The sequence below is a fragment of the Eumetopias jubatus genome, unplaced genomic scaffold, assembly GCF_037043125.1.
Source record: "Eumetopias jubatus isolate StellerSeaLion01/CBP00866 unplaced genomic scaffold, mEumJub1_p1.0 scaffold_1, whole genome shotgun sequence".
In the NCBI taxonomy this organism is placed as follows: domain Eukaryota; kingdom Metazoa; phylum Chordata; class Mammalia; order Carnivora; family Otariidae; genus Eumetopias; species Eumetopias jubatus.
Window position 1 is genome coordinate 201104359 of NW_028274807.1, and position 20687 is coordinate 201125045.

Genomic DNA, 20687 nt, shown 5'->3' on the forward strand with positions numbered 1-20687 from the left:
GGAATCACTTGGAATACTTTTTTTTTTTTTTGAGATTTTATTTATTTATCTGACAGAGAGAGCCAGTGAGCACAAGCAGGGGGAATGGCAGAGGGAGAGGAAGAAGCAGGCTTCCCACCAAGCAGGGAGCCCAATGCGGGGCTCTTGATCCCAGGACCCTGGGATCATGACCTGAGTTGAAGGCAGGCCCTTAACTGACAGAGCCACCCAGTTGCCCCCACTTGGAATACTTTTTAAAAATGTAGATTACTGGGCTTCGTGGACATACATTGTTAACTACTAAGTGTGGTGTGAAAACTGAAAATCTGCATTTTTAAAAAGCACTCTAAATGGTCATCAGGCCTTACTTTGAGAAATGCTGGTCAGTGAGTTTGTCGTTCTCGCACAAACATGGTTTAGATCTTTTAACTTGTGAAGAATTATCCACTTTTATAGCATATTTTAAAACAGCCATCTAGCTTTTAAATTTTTTAAAAATAATATAGCAAGGATCCAGACCACTTTACTTATCCCCGAAGTCACATACCTAAGCAGGATATAATTTGTTGTCTACTTCTATGTAGTAGACCTCCCTCCCTGCATATATGCCTGCCTATTTCAAGCTGTTTATCTGTAGGCTATTTGCCCCCCTTTGGGATTGTGGTATACAGGACCATCCTTCTGTTGATGGTCTCCATGCTTTTGTAGCTTGCCATTATTAGACAAAGCCCCTTACTCTTGAGGCCGACTTCCATCACTTCCCACACAACTGTTCTGCTATACTCTTGTCTGCTTTTGGTCTTACTCTTAGCTCAATGCGTTTTGTCTAGCCTTTTCCAAGTTTGCTTCTGAAGCTACTTACCAAGGAATTAAACTCATTCTCCAGGATCCTTTGTTGATTATTTTTATTCAGACTATATTTTCTGTACATAGCTGAAGATGAGAAGAGAACATCCCTAACAGTACTCACAAGAGGCACAAACTTGGGGCAGTAAAGCTAATGAAGGCCCTTTTGACAGACAGTGTTGCCTTAGATTGAAAGGCTGCCCTGAGACATTGCCAGGGGGATTGCCAGAGGGAAACAAAGCAGAAGACTCATTAATTAGTAAGCCCTCAATGAAGAGCTCATATCTACATTTTAAATGAGCAAAGGTTTTAAAAGCCAGAGAGTTACATGTTCATTTGTTGTCTCTTCTATAGGGCTACGTTAAGATTCAAAAAGGCTTTATAATTTTAGTTTTAATTTGATTTCTCTTGTGTATAGGTTTGAGCCATTTTTCTATATTGTATAAAGTAAAACTTATTTAAATACTCATGGTAATTTCAAAATAAGTCAGATTAAATTTTTCAACTTGAGGTTATACTATATTTACCTGAGTTTTATTTCAGTTTTTCTTTTTAAAGCTTTTTAAAAATTTAGAGCATGAGTGGGGGGGAGGGGCAAAAGGAGAGGGAGAGAGAGAACCTCAAGCAGAGCCTGACCACCCTTGATCTCATGACCCTGAGATCACCACCTCAGCTGAAATCAAGAGTCCAACGCTTAACAGAGCCACCCAGGTGCCCCGTTTCAGTTTTTCATAATAGGCATATATTTTAAATACTCTTTTTTGCTTACATAGCATGTTGCTGAATCAGGAAAAAGCTTTAGTCTGTTGTAGTATTAAATCATTGTTTGGCAAACCATTTTAGTTTATTATGGAAAATATAAAAGCAGAGAGAATAATATGAATTGCCATTTACCTTCATGCACCTTCAACTTTATATAATTTCATCTGTTTGTTTCTAAACTTTTTTAAAAGCATAGGATTTTTTGGGGGGGATGGGGAGAGGCAGAGAGAGAATCCTAAGGGATGCAAGGCTCCATCTCACAACCCTGAGATCATGATCTGAGCTGATATCAAGTTGGATGCTTAACTAACTGAGCCATCCAGGTGCCTCATGAGATTTTTTTTTTAGGTAATCTCTGTGCCCAAGATGGGGCTTGAACTCACTACCCTGAGGTCAAGAGTTGCATGCTCTACCGACTGAGCCAGCCAGGCGCCACCGAAAAGCTTTTTATTGATTGATTGATTGATTGATTGATTGATTTTTCATATGCAGACTGCACGCCCATTGTGGAGCCCAACATGGGGCTTGAACTCATGACCCTGAGATCAAGACCTCAGCTGAGATCCAGAGTTAGGCGCCTAACCGAATGAGCCAGCTAGGCTCCCCAGCATAGGATTTTTTTAAAAAGCATTATAATAGTGCCATTATCACAACTAAGAGAATTATCAATAATTTTTCATTGTTACTAAATACCCACTTAGTGTTCAAGCTTCCCTGATTATTTCATGGATGGTTTTTATATTAATATTTTTTACATTTGTATTTTTTTTTAAATGTTCCGTTTTTTTTTTTTTCAAGATTTTATTTATTTATTTGACAGAGAGAGATACAGTGAGAGAGGGAACACAAGCAGGGGGAATGGGAGAGGGAGAAGCAGGCTTCCCACCAAGCAGGGAGCCCGATGCGGGGCTCGATCCCAGGACTCTGGGATTACGACCTGAGCCGAAGGCAGACACTTAACGACTGAGCCACCCAGGCGCCCTACATTTGTATTTTTAAAGAAGATTCATACGTGGCATTTGGTTGATATGTCTTAAGTCTCTTTTAGGAAATTGGGGCACCTGGGTGGGTTAATAGGTTAAGATTCCAGCTCTTGATTTCAACTCAGGTCATGATCTCAGGGTTATGAGATCATGGAGCCTGCTTAAGAGTCTCTGGGGCGCCTGGGTGGCTCAGTTGGTTGAGCGACTGCCTTCGGCTCAGGTCATGATCCTGGAGTCCCGGGATCGAGTCCCACATCGGGCTCCCTGCTCAGCAGGGAGTCTCCTTCTCCCTCTGACCCTCTTCCCTCTCGTGCTCTCTATCTCTCATTCTCTCTCTCTCAAATAAATAAATAAAATCTTTAAAAAAAAATTATCTCTCTGGCCCTCCCACTTAAAAAAAAAAGAAATTAATAGTTTTCCTCCTTGTGCTCTCTTCCCCCTCTTATCCTCGCAAATTATTTTTTACAAAAGCGAGTTGTCTTGTAGAATATTCTGTGTTCTAGATTTTGCTAATATGTTCCTTAGGATATTGTTTAGCATAGTCTTCTAAATTTCTAGTAAAGTGGGAGTTAGATCTAGAGGCTTAGTCTGATTCAGCTTTGGTTTTTTTTTTTTTTTTTTTTTGGTCAACAGTACTTAATAGACAGTGTTGTGTTCTTCCCTCTGGAGTCGTACAATGTCTGGTTGTTTCTGCTTGTAATAGAGTGATGTTGATGTTCAGTGCCTAGAATCATGCTATCATTACAACTTTACCAAGGTGTAGTGTTCAAATTTTGAAAAAAATTAGAAAGTAGGTAATTCTAGGGCACCTGGGTGGCTCAGTTGGTTAAGCGACTGCCTTTGGCTCAGGTCATGATCCTGGAGTCCTGGGATCGAGTCCCACATCGGGCTCCCTGCTCAGCACGGAGTCTGCTTCTCCCTCTGACCCTGTTCCTTCTCGTGCTCTCTGTCTCTCATTCTCTCTCTCAAATAAATAAAATCTTAAAAAAAGAAAGTAGGTAATTCTAAGATATAGATTGAGGTGTTTATTATTTTTTAGGTAATTCTTTGTAAAAGACTGTTACTCTGTCATTCCTACTTCATTTATTAGCTGGAATACTGAGAAATTTAACTCATCAATAATCAGAAAGGCGGAATAAATTCTTAATTTTCTTTTTCTGTTACCGGATTCATTTAGCTTTTCATCTTCATTTGCAGGTAAATCCAGGCAACCCTGTTTTAATTTGTTTAATGACTACTTTCAAACTATTTCTCAGATTTCTGCGAGTGATAATTCCCTTCAGCCTCATCTGAATCATTTACCAAGGAAGCGGTTTCTCTGTGAATAATATGAGTAAAGGCTTATGTAAGCAATTCTGAAGTGAGACATTTCTGGATATAGTTCTTTTGTTACCAGAAGCCTGTGAAAGAGTGACTCCTCCCCCCTTTTTTTTCCTAAGATTTTTTTTATTTGACAGAGACACAGCGAGAGAGGGAACACAAGCAGGGGGAGTGGGAGAGGGAGAAGCAGACCTCCTGCTGAGCAGGGAGCCCGATGCGGTGTTTGATCCCAGGACTCTGGGATCATGACCTGAGCCGAAGGCAGATGCTTAAGGACTGAGACACCCAGGCGCTCCTTCTTTTAGAAAGGGGAGACACTCACATGGCTCTCCCTGTATTGTGCTGAAAGAACCAGTGGAAACCTGTCTGCTCTAATAGGGTTGTCTCAGTCAGTCACGTGTTATTCTGTTGTTGTGCCAGTTAATGGAAATTGTTTGGAATTTCTGACCTACCCCTTCCTCAGAAGAAGTTAGGAAAGGAAGATACTAAACAACCCAAAAAATGGAATTTAAGGATAAGTTCTGGGTACCAAGGTTAAATCAAGATACGGTCTCTTAGGACAAAGGTCCCTCTTACATGTAAATGCCATTTTTGAAGCTGTAACTAGTTCCTTTCCAGATTACCTATTTCTGTCCTTTAGTGGACACTCCTTAATTTCCGAATTGGATCTCAGTCATAATATTAATTTCCTGAGTGGTTTGCTTTTTAAAGCCACACATTCTTTTTTCTTTCTTTCTTTTTTTTTTAGAGAGATATGAGGAGGGGCAGAGGGAGAGGGAGAGAGAGAGAAGAATCTTAAACAGGCTCCATGCCCAGCACAGAGCCTGACACAGGGCTCAATCTCACGACCTTGAGCTCATGACATGAGCTGAAATATAAGAGTTGGACGTTTAACTGGCTGAGCCACCCAGATGTCCCTAAAGCCACACATTCTGTTAGCCAATTAGGGCTATATAGGATAGTTTTCAAAAAAACCTGTTTTTTGCCCCCAAGGCGTGTAATGAGATGTCTTACCAACAAGATGATTCTGTTGTGGGGCTTTAACAGCAGTGTGCACAGGCTGTATTAGGAGCGTGGCGGAAGACAAGAATAGCTTCATAGGGGAAGTGGCTTATGGCAGACCCTGGAGGCGATAGGATCAAGCCCACAGAGTAGGTAGTGACATACAGGAAAGGCTGCAGAGTTTGGAAGAGCGGTTGGAGGTGTGGGGAGCATCTCCAGGTTAAAACAGGACAACCTGAGAGGTAGAGCATAAGCTCTGGATTCCAACTGCCTAATCCTAGCTAGCACTTGGTAGTAATGATTTAAAAACATAACCATAGGGGCATGGCTCAGTTGGTGAAGTGGCTGACTCTTGATTTCGGCTCAGGTCATGATCTCAGGGTCCTGGGCTTGAGCCCTGCATCGAGCTCTGTGCTCAGTGGGGAATCTGTTTGAGGGTTATTTCTTTCCCTCTCCCTCTGCCCCTCTCCTTGCTCTTTCTCTCAAAGTGAATAAATCTTTTTTAAAAACCCAGAAAACAGGGGCGCCTGGGTGGCTCAGTTGTTAAGCGTCTGCCTTTGGCTCAGGTGATGATCCCAGGGTCCTGGGATCAGGCCCCGCATCACGCTCCCTGCTCTGCCGGAAGCCTGCTTCTCCCTCTCACACTCCCCCTGCTTGTGTTCCCTCTCTCGCTGTGTCTCTCTCTGTCAAATAAATAAATAAAATCTTAAAAAAAAAAAACACCAGAAAACAAATAAACATGACCATAGTTAACATTTATTGATCACTTACAGACTAAGCATAAACACGGTGTTAAGCCCTTAACATATATATTTCATTTGAGCTTCACAAAAACCTGTAATGGGCCATTGTACTCATGAAGAAATTGATCCTTGGATTTAGTAAATCACTCCAGACTGCATAAATAAAAATGGGGTCAGGATTAGAACCCAGAACAGTTTGACTCCACAGCCCACACTCTCAATCACTGAGCTATACTTTCCCTGGAATTAAAATGGAACAAAATCAAAGTAAGTGTTGAATAAAAGATATGGAGAAAGAAGCATTCAAATTTGTTAAGATTTAGTCATATGGAAGTGGGTGCGAATAGGCAGACAACATTAGAATGTTAGGCTTGTGTACTTAAATAAAAAGACATGGGGAGAGAGAAAAGGTAAATAGACAAATTTACCAGATTTAGGACTATAGTAGGCTCAAAGAGAACACAGACACTGAATTTGAGCAAATGACTTGTAAGCATATAGAAAGTAGATAAACTTTCCTTATACTGGAAGAGTAGTATAATAGTTTACTGCCTTTGGATCTGTGGACTCCTTTTTTATATGATGTAAAGTATTTTAGACTTAAGAAAAACAGGATACCTCATGGAATTGGTACTTCATTTTGACTGGAGTGGATCTTAATGTCATAATGTTTAATGTTTTACGAAGATTTTGAAACTGCTTTCTTATACTGAGAAAATACCTTCATGCTTTGTAGAGCACTGTTTTAATTTCCACATCTTTGGAATTCATTTGTGTTGAGTGCTAAGACTAAGTTTTCACTTTTGTTTAAGGTAGAAGACAAATTAAGTAATGATTTTCTTCTCTTTAGGCGTAGATTTGATCTACAGAATCCATCCCGAATGGATCGGAATGTTGAAATGTTTATGAACATTGAAAAAACATTGGTGCAGGTAACTCAGAAAGTTAAATTACTAAAAAAATTTTCCCTTTAATATATTTTCAGTTTTAAGATTGGCTTTATTGGACTGCAAAAAGATCAAAGGAAGAAAAATTTTCTGAAATCTATTCTATATTTTTATGGGTTTTGGGGGATTAGAGCTATAAAGTATAACTAAAACTTGTCATTTATAAAATATTGATCCTAAACTTCTCGTGAAATAATCTATGATATTTTCTTTCTTTTTTTTAGAGAGAGAGAGGGTGGGGGAAGGGACAGAGGGAGAGGGAGAGAATCTAACAGGGCTCGATCTCATGACCCTAAGATCATGACTGAGCTGAAATTAAGAGTCAGATGCTTAACTGACTGGGCCACCCAGATGCCCTGATATTTTTTTTCTTTATTTCGCCTAATCTGTTATTTGAATCTCTTTCATATTTAATATAAACACTCTCAATCTATGTCACTCATTTATATAGTCTCGTTTTTTTTTTTGGATTTGTTTCAGGGTTGTACCACAAATACAGATCTTATTTCCCCAACTAGATATAACCTGGAAGAGAGAACACTTAGTATTCTTCTTTTCTTTCCTAGTATTTTTATTGATTGGTAATTTTTAATGATTACTGAATTAGCCTTCCTGGGGGGTGCAGCTGGCAAAGATTCAACTAGGTATTATCATTAACTTGATGCCTGAAACTTGTCTCATGAACTGCTAGCTAGAGAAACAATTTTTTGTTGTTGGTTCACTGATTTTAGGAGTTAATATGCGTGTTTTAATCATTGCTATTTGTAAGTTTACAAATGGGAAAAAGAGCTGTAAGTAACTTACATAATGAACCAGAATGGACATTCCCCTGGGATCCACTTCGGGGGCCCCCCCCTTGCCAATAAAAGGTGTAGGTGGAAATATTACATTAGATTTGGACTGTTAAGGTCAATTCAGGTAAGATTGGCTATAGAAGTATCAATATGTCAATGTGGTGGTACCTTAATGAAAAATATGATGAATTTCTTTAGGTTGTGATTCTGAACATTTTTTGTCCAGGTGTACTTAGCTGCAGAGAAGCGATCTGGGGATGGCATTAAGTGGCCTGCTGAACACCTAGGCTTTATATTGAGATGAGACTTCTATAGTCTATACTAAAAAACATCTTCCCATTTTAACCAGTATGGCTTTGAATGTTAACTTTGGCCATTAGGGTAATTCATTAATAATGTGACATCATTTCAAAACCAAGAGAATTTCAAAATCTGTTTTTTCTTCCTCAGAGCAACTGTCTGACCAGACCCAACATCTACCTCATTCCAGACATTGATCTGAAGTTGGCTAACAAATTAAAAGATATTATCAAACGACATCAGGTAATAAACATGATCAATTCAGAAAATTGTGTAATAGTAAGTTTATAAATCTCAATCATAGTATCTTTTAGTTTCTGTATATATCTGCGTTAAATGAAAGTTCTCTCTCTTTGGGTCCTTACAGTACAAAGTTTTTTCTCTCCATTCACCTCCAGTTCTTTTCCTAGAAGCATTTTCCCCCTTAGCATTGTTGAGATACAATTGACACCTAACATTGTGTAAGTTTAAGGTGTACAGTATGGTGGTTTGATGCACATATGTATCCAAAATTAGCATTTAATAGTCATTGGTATGGAGTAACTGTAGTCTTACTGTGAAATATGGTTATGCAATTTATTTCTTTTTTAAAGATTTATTTAATTTTATTAAAAAAATTTTTTTAAAGATTTTATTTATTAGATTTATTTGAGAGAGAGGAGGGAGTGAGCATGACTATGGGGGAGGGACTAGCAGACTCCCCGCTGAGCAAGGAGCCTGATATGGGACTTGATTCCAGGACCCTGAGATCATGACCTGAGCTGAAGGCAGATGCTTAACCGACTGAGCCACTCAGGCTCCCCTAGACTTATTTATTAAAGAGAGAGAAAGAGAACAAGTGCATGAGTTAGTGTAGGCTGCAGGGGCAGAGGGAGAGGGACAGAGAATCTCAGGCAGACTCCCTGCTGAGTGCAGAGCCCGATAAGACCCTGAGATCATGACCTTACCCGAAATCAAGAGTTGGATGCCTAATGGACTGAGCCACCCAGGTGCCCCTGGGCTTATGTAATTTAAGGAGACCATGTGGTCTGTATCACTGTAATCACAAAATCAAAGTAGAAGTTGATGGCATAGTTGTTAGTAAGAGGAGATCAAATATTGTTTCAAGTAAACCTATCTTTCCTCACCCCCGCCACCACAGTGATACCTATTGTATTTATATATGTGGACTGGGAAATTCTGTTTTCCCCATAAGCTTACATTGTCTTGATTCACAGGTGCCAGTGTTCTCTTCAGACGTCTTTCCCTCCCTCCTCTAACCCTGTTTTAGGCTGGGACCTTGGGTATTTACTGCATGTAGGTTTGTGGCTACATGTGGCTGAACTATAAGCAACCCTGTATCATGGTAAACTAGCTGAGGAGACCCCGGTAGAAGATAATTTTCTGAAACCACATCATTTGAGTGACAAAGTTTTACTAATCCTTAGAATTAAGTTGAGAATCCTTTTGAAATATCTTTTTTCCTTCTGCAAGAGAGATTGCCAGTTGTATCATGTTTCAGTAATTAGTAAAATATCTTCCAAGTTCCTAAAATAAGGATTTCTAATACTGTTTACATTTGGAGATTTAGTATAGTCCTTTTCTTACATACAGCGTCCCTACCAAAGCGAAAGATAATATAATTGTGCTTTTGGATCAGGCAGTCCCAAGTCCATTTCCTTGTCCCACCAGCATTTTGACTTTGAACCAGTCACTTAACCTTCTTTTCTCTTCTGGACTGCTTATTGGAGTGGCTGTCAAGTGTAGTGTAATTACATGTAGAATCTTAGAAGGCAGAAACGGAACAAATTAACCTGCTGGGTATTACCTTCAAGCTGAAATTACCTACTCTTATTGCTACCACGTTAATCCTGGAAGAAGCTTATATATTTTCCTACAGTTGATACTGAACATTTAGTTCTCATTTTTCTTAAGAGTCTGGCTTAGCAATTGTGTTCTGGGGTTAACCTCTAGAGGGACATAAGGATCTTCCTGGTTTCATAGACTCGTAGGGAAGAGACAGTAAGCTAGTGATACTATTGAATACTGATGATTAGGCCTTTGTTCAGGCATTTAACATGCATTAATAGGGGTGCCTGTGTGGCTCAGTTGTTAAGCGTCTGACTCGATTTTGGCTTGGGTCATGATCTTGGGGGCCTGGGATTGAGCCCCGTGTCCAGCTCCACGCTCAGCACAGAGTCCACTTGTCCCTCTCCCTGCCCCCCTTGTGTGCTCTCCCTGTCTCAAATGAAGATTTTTTTTTTTTTAAGATTTTATTTATTTGAGAGAGATAGAGACAGCCAGCGAGGGAACACAAGGGAGTGGTAGCTCCCACTCCCGGGGGAGTGGGAGAGGGAGAAGCAGGCTTCCCGCAGAGCAGGGAGCCTGATGCGGGGCTTGATCCCAGGACCCTGGGATCATGAACTGAGCCGAAGGCAGATGCTTAACGACTGAGCCACCCAGACACCCCAATAAAATCTTTAAAAAAAAAAAAAAGGCTTCCAAGTCATATTCCAGATTGTATGCAGTAGTCTAGTTGTGACCTAGCTAGACCTTAACCTTAATGTTTATGTCATCCAGTATTCTAACATTGACTTTATTTACTTATTTTTAAAGATTTATTTATTTGACAGAGAGAGGGACAGCGAGAGAGGGAACACAAGCAGGGGGAGTGGGAGAGGGAGAAGCAGGCTTCCCGTGGAGCAGGGAGTCCGATGCGGGGCTTGATCCCAGGACCCTGGGATCATGACCTGAGTCGAAGGAAAACGCTTAATGACTGAGCCGCCCAGGCACCCCCTAACATTGACTTTAAACAACAGTGGCATACATACATGCTAGAGCCAAGTAAAATGTCCATCCTGTATGCATGTAACCATAAGTTATGGCTCATGGTCATAAACCTGCATTGACTCACTTCAGATAATTGTGATAATTTCTGATTACTTTGGAGTAACTTTTAGAATTAGAAATACTCATATTACAGACAAGGTTTCTTAGAGAGATACATAGAGAATTAGCTAAGAGGTACTTGCATTATTTTTCTATACAACAATATAAACTGTCTATAGATAATTTATGTTTTTATTTTTCCTTGTTAATACTTTTTCTTTACTAAAAATAAAAATACTCTATAGTCTTGATAAATATATATATATATAGAGAGAGAGAGATGGGTAGATAGTACATAATACATAAAGTAATGCCTTTATGATTCTCTGGCAGTTTCCAACTGGCATTGCATAGTCTGTTTGCCATGTGCTTTACCCTTATATTGTTCATTTGCTTTCCAGGGGACTTTCACTGATGAGAAGTCAAAAGCTTCCCACCACATTTATCCATATCCTTCCTCACAAGAGGATGGTAAGTTAATTTTTGGTTATGAACTCCTACTTCACTAGATTTTAAGATTTATCAGAGATTTAAACAGTATTACTAGCTTTTTGAAAAAGAGACTTTCAAGTATTAAATAACTTGCACAGATTATTTAAATGTAGTTTTCTATTTGCTGAATTGGTCTAAGTAAATTAATTCTTTGATGTCCAACTTTTTGATCGTTTGACTTATATTTCTTTCTTTGTTATCTGGGTGTTTAGGTGTGCCTTATGTATTAGCTTTATTAATGTTTGCTGTGTCCCTTGTGTTCTGAAAATTAAGAGACATTGCAAAATGAAAGAACATCTCTGGGGAAGATGGGCTTACTGGCCGTCTGAATGGGGTCCCTCAGCAATATTTTAGTTTGGTGAATTTAAAGTGGTTCAGATTCTGAACTTTAGCTCTTCTATCCTGCAGGTTGATTTTGTCCGTGGCGAGAGTTTGATAGGGCAATGGAAACTGATTTTTTGAGAAAGAAAATATGAATTAATAAATTAACCAGATTAATTTGAGAAATAGGTCTTCTATAAGGGATCAAGTCTTCTGGTTAACATAACATATCCCTTTAGGTGACATGACTTTAGGTCATCTGTATAAGAAGCTAAATTATATCAGATTTGAGTTGCTAATTACCCCATACTGAATATTTTTTCTGACCAGTGCAATTATGCTAGAAGTCAATAACAACAAGATTACCAGACAATCCATGTATGTTTGAAAATTAAGAAATATATTGCCAGGTAATTCATGGGTCAAAGAAGAAATTACAATGGAAATAGGAAATCCTTGGAACTGAATAATTATGAAATGAATGATAAAGTACAAGAATGTTAAATTTTGTTGGAGACAGCTGAAGCTACGCCCAGAGGGAAATTTCTATCTTTAAATGTGTATGTTAGGAAAGAAGAAGGACTGAAAAATCAATGATGCACACATCTTTCTCAAGAGATTGGAAAAATAATAGCAAATTAAACCTGAGGAAAGAATGAAGTAATTAAGAGCGAAAATTAATGATGTGGAAAATATACAGGAGCCAGGTGCTTAGCAGTGTCAGAAATCGTTCTCAGAAAAGATCAGTAAGGCTATTCAAATCGTGCTGCAAGTAAGCAAGAGAAAAAGAAAGAACAAATAATGTCAAGAGTGGAAGAGGGACATTGTTACAGATCCTACAGATATCGAAAACAGTTGATAGGTTGCTTGATGGCTTATGCATGCTGTCAGATCTAAAGAAACCATTGCCTTATCCAGAGTCATGAAGTTTTACAGTTTTAGCTGTTACATTTAGGTCTTTTCATCATCAGTTTGGTAGCTAAAAGTTTGATTTTATTTGTTACAGTCAAAAATCTCAGCTCTGTGATTATTACGCTTTTATAAAGTGAGAAATCTCATCCTGTGTTTACCTGGTTGTTTCTCAGCCTTTTTCCTGTTAGGTAATAGCAACTGGTGCCCACTAGATGGGGGTGGTGGATAGCTGTGATGTTAGAATACTGATTCTGTTGCTGGCTCTTTCTCTAATAAGGCTGATATAAAACTTTTACCATGTGAGCTTTTTGAGAAAAATTGCCTTTTACAAAAGATCTGAACTGTAATTGTTACATCTGGCTGCTTAATGATTCCTTTGTGGTGCTAGTTTTATTTTTCTCCTTTGTTTAATACAACCTAGTTTACTGCATACTGATGATGCTCGCTTGGTATTAGTAGTTAGAGCAATTGTTAGGGGATAGCATTTAAATTTAATTTTTAATATATTGAAGGTTATTTTTGAAATATAAGACATGATTTGGCACACTGTACAATTTACCTTAGAATAACTGTCAGGTAAATGTTGACTCTCAGCAAAGCCTTGTGCTGGGCTTCTTAAAAGTACTTGTTTCAGGTAAGTGTGCAGATGATAACAGTACCAGCCACAAACACATTAGAAACCGTATTGTAAAACCCTTGAAAATGCAATATACCTTTAATGAGGATTAGTCAAAATTTAAAATAAAAGGTGATATTTAATGGGCCTTAATCTGTTGGTAAGATTTGGGGTATGTTATGCTAGAAGGGGCAAAAGCATAGAGGTAATAAATTATGAACTTTGAGGAAAAGGAATTGGCAAAGTTTGGCTATATATCTTAGCACAGTGGGAGAGAAGAGTAGGTAGGTGAGATGACAAAGCTCTAGTGTAGAGTTTTGTTTTATTAGGTGGATGAGGGTGAGGGTAGATAATATGATTTTAGTGGAGAGAAATTTGCAACTGTGGCTGTATTAGGAAAATTTGCCTGGGAGCTGATTTCTGGGACATATGATATAAGGAGACTGGTCAGAGCAAGACCCTTTGGAATGCTTTGAGTTAACTTGCTGAGTGAGGGAAAATTGTGTCCTTGGATGAGATAAATACATTTATCAGGAGAGCAAAGGAAATTAGATGGCAAGCCAAGGATGGTCCATATCTTAAAAGTCATGGGAAAATAAGGAGAGCATTTTAAAATGCAGGAGGTTGGCAATGGAACTGTTCTACAAAGAAATAAAAGTGAGGACTGAGACAAGGCATTTGGATTTGTCAATAAGGAAATAATTGGTAACCTTTGAGAATGAAGTTTTGGTAACTTGCCAGTGAGGGTAAGTTGTAGAGTTGGTGGAAGATCACAAATTCTCAGATTGTATGACAGGGAAAAGAAAGTGGAGGATGGCTTTTTCGCAACGGTTTGCTGCCAGAACACAGGTGTTGTGAAAACCACTGCTCAACCTAAACCAAAATGGGAAAGAAAAAGACTCACATCAGCATCGTTGTCAGTGGACACGTAGATTCGGGCAAGTCTACCACTACTGGTCATCTGATCTACAAATGTGGTGGGATCGACAAAAGAACTATCGAAAAATTTGAGAAGGAGGCTGCTGAGATGGGAAAGGGCTCCTTCAGGTATGCCTGGGTCTTGGATAATCTGAAAGCTGAACATGAACGTGGTATCACCATTGATATCTCCCTGTGGAAATTCGAGACCAGCAAGTATTACGTGACCATCATTGATGCCCCAGGACACAGAGACTTTATCAAAAACATGATTATAGGCACATCTCAGGCTGACTGTGCTGTCCTGATTGTTGCTGCTGGTGTTGGTGAATTTGAAGCCGATATCTCCAAGAATGGGCAGACCCGTGAACATGCCCTTCTGGCTTACACACTGGGTGTAAAACAACTAATTGTTGGTGTTAACAAGATGGATTCCACTGAACCACCCTATGGCCAGAAGAGATAGGAGGAAATCGTTAAGGAAGTCAGCACCTGCATTAAGAAAATGGGCTACAACCCCAACACAGTAGTGTTTGTGCCAGTTTCTGGTTGGAATGGTGACAACATGCTGGAGCCAAGTGCTAACATGCCTTGGTTCAAGGGATGGAAAGTCACCCATAAAGATGGGAATGCCAATGGAACCACACTGTTTGAAGCTCTGGATTGCATTATGCCGCCCTTGCGTCTGCCTCTCCAGGACGTCTACAGAATTGGTGGTATTGGTACTGTGCCTGTGGGCCGAGTCGAGACTGGTGTTCTTAAACCTGGCATGGTGGTCACCTTTGCTCCAGTCAGTGTTACCACTGAAGTAAAGTCTGTTGAAATGCACCATGAAGCTTTGAATGAGGCTCTTCCTGGGGACAATGTGGGCTTCAATGTCAAGAACATATCTGGGGGCGCCTGGGTGGCTCAGATGGTTGAGCGTCTGCCTTTGGCTCGGGTCGTGGTCCCGGGGTCCTGGGATCGAGCCCCGCATCGGGCTCCCTGCTCAGCGGGGAGCCTGCTTCTCCCTCTGCTTCTCTCTCTCTCTTTCTCTGTCTCTCATGAATAAATAAAATCTTTAAAAAAAAAAATATATATCTGTCAAAGATGTTTGTTGTCGCAGTGTGGCTGGTGACAGCAAAAATGACCCACCCATGGAAGCAGCTGGCCTCACGGCTCAGGTGATTATCCTGAACCATCCAGGCCAAATCAGTGCTGGATATGCACCTGTGCTGGATTGTCACAGCTCACATTGCTTGCAAGTTTGCTGAGCTGAAGAAGATAGATCGTCGTTCTGGAAAAAAGCTGGAAGATGGTCCCAAGTCCTTGAAATCTGGTGATGCTGCCATTTTTGATATGGTTCCTGGCAAGCCTGTGTGTGTGTTGAGAGCCTCTCTGACTCTCCTTCTCTGGGCTGTTTTGCTGTTCGTGACATGAGACAGACAGACGGTTGCTGAGGGTGTCATCAAAGCAGTGGACAAGAAGGCAGCTGGAGCTGGCAAGGTCACCAAGTCTGCCCAGAAAGCTCAGAAGGCTAAATGAATATTATCCCCAATACATGCCACCCCAGTCTTAATCAGTGGTGGAAGAACTGTCTCAGAACTGTGTGTTAATTGGCCATTTAAGTTTAATAGTAAAAGACTGGTTAATGATAACAGTGCATCGTAAGACCTTCAGAAGGAAAGGAGAATGTTTTGTGGACCATTTTGTGTGTGTGTATGTGTGTGTGTGTGTGTGTGTCAGTTTTAAGTTATTAGTTTTTAAAATCAGTACTTTTTAATGGAAACAACTTGACCAAAAATCCATCACAGAATTTTGAGACCCATTAAAACAAAAGTTTAATGAGGGGAAAAAAAAAAAAAGGAAAGTGGAGGATGCCATCCAGCAGGTGGCCAGGCTTTTGTCTTTTCAAGATTTGGCTTTGCAGTTTATTTCTGGGCAGAGCAAAAGTAAACTGAAGCACATAATAGAGTTGAAACCTGGAAGGGATAAAGGAATTGATTTAAAAACATGGGTTGCGGGGGGCACCTGGGTGGCTCAGTCCGTTAAGCATCTGCCTTCAACTCAGGCCATGATCCCAGGGTCCTGGGATCGAGCCCCGCATCGGGCTCCCTTCTCGGTGGAGAGCCTGCTTCTCCCTCTCCCTCTACTGCTCCCCTCTCTTGTGCACTCTTGATCTCTGTCAAATAAGTAAAATCTTAAAAAAAAAAGGGGGCGCCTGGGTGGCTCAGTCAGTGAAGCATCTGCCTTCAGCTCAGGTCATGATCCTGGGGTCCTGGGATTGAGTCCTGCATCGGGCTCCTTGCTCAGCGGGGAGCCTGCATCTCCCTCTGCCTCTGCCTGTTGCTCCCCCAGCTTGTGCTTTCTATCAGTCTCTCTGTGTCAAATAAATAAATAAAATCTTAAAACATCAACAACAAAAAAACCATGGATTGAATTACTGGTTTTAGTAGAAAGTATGTATTTCTCTAAGGAATGAGAATTTTTAAAAATCAAGATACTCATTAGAAGAGGAAGATAAATCTTACTCTACAACATTTTTTTAGATGAGTGGATATGTCCCTCAGGCTTTATCATCTTCATTCTTTTTGTTATCTGACTTGAGAATTTCAAATGTCTAGTCTTTGAGTTCTCAGATTCTTTCTTCTGATGGGTCAAATCTGATGTTGAGCCCTCTAGTGGAGTTTTCAATTCAGTTATTCTATAATTCCAGAATTTTTGTTTGATTCTTTTTTATAGTTTCTGTCACTTTGTTGATACTCTTATTATTGTTCATACATCATTTTCCTAATTTTATTTAGTTATTTAATGTTCTTTTGTTCTTTTATAGTGCACTGAGTCTCTTTTAAACCATTATTTTAATTTCTGTATATCAATTTCGTATTCTGCAACTTTACTGAATTCATTTATTCTAAGTTTTTCAGTGCAGTCTAGGATTTTCTAAATACAGTAGCATGAATTCTGCAGATGGTGATCGTTTCACTTCTTCCTTTCCAATTTGGATGCCTTTTATTTCCTTTTCTTGCCTAATTGCTGTGGCTAGGACTGCCAGTACTGTGTTGGATAAAAATGGTGACAGTGGGTATCCTTGTCTTGTTTCTGATCTTAGAGGAATAACTTTCAGCTTTTCACCATTGAGTATGATGTTAGCTGTGGGCTTGTCATATATGGCCTTTATTATGTTGAAGTATGTTTCCTCTATCCCACTCTATCAAGAGTTTTTATTCTAGCTGTGGGCCTATCAGATATGGCCTTTATTATGTTGAGGTATGTTCTCTCTATACCACTTTATCAAGAGTTTTTATTTGTAAGTGGAAGTTGAACTTTGTCAAATGTTTTTTTCTGCATCTATTGAGGTGATCATATGATTTTTGTCCTTCATTTTGTTAACGTGGTATATCACTTTGATTGATTTGCTGGTGTTGAACCATCCTTGCATCCCTGGAATAAATCCCAGTTGATCATGATGTATGATCTTTTTAATGTATTGTTGAATTTGGATAATATTTGCTTGAGGATTTTTTCATCTGTGTTGACCAGGGATATTGGCCTTGGCCTGTAATTTTTTTTTTCTTGGCACCTTTGTCTGGTTTTAGTATCTGGATAATGCTGGCCTTGTAAAATAAGTTTGGCAGTATTCCTTCCTCTTGTTTTTTGGAAGAGTTTGAAAGGATTGGTATTAAATCTTCTTGGAATGTTTTGATATAATTCACTAGTGAAGCCATCTGGTCTGGGACTTCTGTTTGTAGGGGGTTTTTAAGTTACTGATTCAATCTCCTTACTAGTAATCAGTCATTTCAGATTCTCTGTTCATGATTCAGTCTTAGAAGGTTGTATATTTCTAGGAATTTATCTGTTTCTTCTAGGTTGTACAGTTTGTTGGTGTTTAACTGTTTGTAGTAGTTTCTTACAATCCTTTTTATTTCTGCGGTATCAGTTGTAACATCTCTTTCATTTCTGATTTTAGTGATTGGAGCACTTTCTCTTCCTTGACGAGTCAGTTTTGTTTATTTATTTTTATTTTTTATTTTTTTAAGTTTTTTTTTTTAAAGATTTTACTTATTTATTTGAGAGAGAGAATGAGATAGAGAGCATGAGAGGGGAGAGGGTCAGAGGGAGAAGCAGACTCCCCACTGAGCAGGGAGCCCGATGCGGGACTTGATCCCGGGACTCCAGGATTTACTTTTTAAAGATTTTATCTATTTAGAGAGAGAGTGAGAGTACAAGCAGGGGGAACAGCAAGGGAGAGGGAGAAGCAGCCTCCCCACTGAGCAGGGAGTCCAATGCGGGGCTCGATCCCAGGACCCTGAGATTATGGCCTGAGCTGAAGGCAGACACTCAACCCACAGAGCCACCCAGGAGCCCCAGTTTTGTTTATTTTTTTCAAATAACCAGCTCTTGGCTTTATTGATCTTTTATATTGTCTTTTTAGTCTCTGTTTCGTCTATTCCTGCTCTGATTTTTGGTATTTCCTTCCTTCTACTAACTTTGGGCTTCATTTGTTCTTTTTCTGGTTCCTTGAGGTGTAAAGTTAGGTTGTTTGAGATTTTTCTTGTTTCTTGAAGTAGGCATTTACCACTGTGACCTTCCCTCTTAGAATTGCTTTCGCTGTATCCTCAGAATTTTGGTATGTTCTTTTTTGTTTTGGATTTTTAAAATTTCTCTCTTGATTTGTTGTTGTTGACCCATTGGCTTTTCATTTAAAATGATTATTTTGGGGCACCTGGGTGGCTCTGTTGTTTAAGTATCCAACTCTCTTTATTTATTTATTTATTTATTTGACAGAGACAGAGACAGCGAGAGAGGGAACACAAGCAGGGGGAGTGGGAGAGGGAGAAGCAGGCTTCCCGTTAAGCAGGGAGCCCGATGCAGGGCTCAATCCCAGGACCCTAGGATAACGACCTGAGCCGAAGGCAGATGCTCAATGAACTGAGCCACCCAGGTGCCCCCAGCGTGGAGCCCACTTTAGAAAAAAAACAAAAACAACATTACTTTGTATTTGTCAGATAATTTATAGATCTTTCCTCTAGGGTCAGTTTTTGAGATTAATTATTTTCCTTTGATTAGACCATTTTCCCTTTCTCTTTGGGTGTCTTGTTATTTTCTGCTGTGTTTTGTGCCTTTGAATGAACAGCTGCCTCTCCTGGTCTTTATAGCCTGACTTTGTACAGGGGAAGACCTTCACCAGTCAGCTCAGCTTGAGATTCGAGGCATCTCTCAAAGGTTTTCAGAGGATGCATCTTCTCTGCACTTGTGTGTGTAAAGAGTATGCTGCTTTCTCTTTCAGGAGCTTGTAATATCTTGCTTTCTCTGTGTCTCTCTGCTTTACCACAAGTTCTCTGTTGTTGCAACAAGCCACTGAGCTCTCTTTTGATCTTTGTGGTGCCCAGGCTTCCAAAGAATGCTGGTTCCCCATCAGCACTGAGTCATTTGAGACAGAAACCTGTCCCTTGGGCAGCCCTCAGAAAAGTCAGAACATAGGATGTACATTCCACTCTTCTTTCTCCCTACCAGGGGAGAAGTTGGGATCTTGGTGCTTTCTCCTGATCACACCCAGTTGACCAGCCTCTGTCTGTGGCATTACTGGTTCTCTGGTACTACAGTAAGTTGCTTAGATTTCATTTGTTCTCATTGACCACCACACATCCAAAATATGTCCATTCTGTCAGTGCTCTAAGTCCAGTGAGGCAAACAGCCCCCCTAATAATTTGGAATATTGGATGCACATTCAGTCTTCTCTTTTCAACCGAAGGGAGAAGCTGCAAGCTGAGCTTTTCCCCCCTGATCCTGCTGAACTCTGCTGGCTTGGGAGAATTTCTATTGCCGTGGATACGAAATGGCTTTTCTTACTGTTACAATGCAGCTGTTCTTGACTTTGAGCTTGCCTGAAGTACTGCAACTCCTTAATTGGGTCCTAGAGTTCTCATGGAGACTTTTTAGGTGGTATATTGGTGTTAAGTCAGTGTCTCTGTGGTGGAACAAGGTCTGGGGCCTCCTGTAATGTTACTTTGTTACTTCCTATGCATGATGGCCAAATAACATTACATTGTATGGATATACTACCTTTTGTTTAGCCAATTGTAAGTTTATGAACACTTACTTATAAATAATGCTATTATGATCCTTTGTGTGCAGGTTATAGTGTGGATGTATGGTTCCAGTTCTCTTGTGTTTATACCTAGAAATTGAATTGCTGAGCCATATTGGCAACTCTGTATTAAACATTTTCTTATACCACCACAATGTTTCCCAAGGTAGCTATACCATTTTACAGTCCCATCAGCATTGTATGGAAATACCAATTTCTCTACATTCTCATCAACACTTTTTATTTGCTCTGTTTTTATATTAGCCATTCTGGTGGGTGTTAGGCAGTATCTCTTTGTGGTTTTGATTTGCATTTCCTTAATTGTTAATGATCCCATGATCCCAAATGTCTTTTCATGTGCTTTTGGGCCATTTGTATATCTTCTTTGGAGAAATGTTTCATTTGCTCCTTTGCTTGTGTTTTTTTTTCCTTTTTTTTTTTAAGATTTGTTTATTCGTGGTGGGGGGTGGCGCAAAGGGAAAAGGAGAGAGAGAATCTCCAGCAGACTCCCTTTGAGTGTGGAACCTGAAGTGGGGCTCGATCCCATGACCCTGAGATAATGGCATGAGCCAAAACCCAAGAGTCAGATGGTCAACTAATGAGCTACCCAGGTGCCCTCCTTTGCTTGTATTTTAGTTAGACTATGTCCTTATTGTTGAGTTGTGAGAGTTATGTATATATTCTCAGTTCAGACTAATTTTTACTCATAAAACTGGCTGTTTTATTGGTTCTGTGTAGCATATGATTATCTCTGGGAAGAATGTGGATTTATATCTCTAACCATTAGTTATTTCTGCTACTGGGAAAATTTCCA

At 39.8% G+C, this 20687-nt stretch overlaps 1 protein-coding gene and 1 pseudogene across 3 annotated transcripts in view; both read left to right on the forward strand.

The window, feature by feature from the left end:
- SMARCC1 (SWI/SNF related BAF chromatin remodeling complex subunit C1) overlaps nt 1–20687 on the forward strand; it is a 174715-nt gene that overhangs the window by 35690 nt on the left and 118338 nt on the right. For all 3 annotated transcript variants that reach the window (XM_028095898.2, XM_028095899.2, XM_028095900.2), the window contains exons 4-6: nt 6486–6567; nt 7827–7919; nt 10946–11015. In XM_028095898.2, the coding sequence (XP_027951699.1) occupies nt 6486–6567; nt 7827–7919; nt 10946–11015 (245 nt within the window). The remainder of the gene's footprint in view (nt 1–6485; nt 6568–7826; nt 7920–10945; nt 11016–20687) is intronic.
- LOC114202609 (elongation factor 1-alpha 1-like) lies at nt 13736–15455 on the forward strand (annotated as a pseudogene).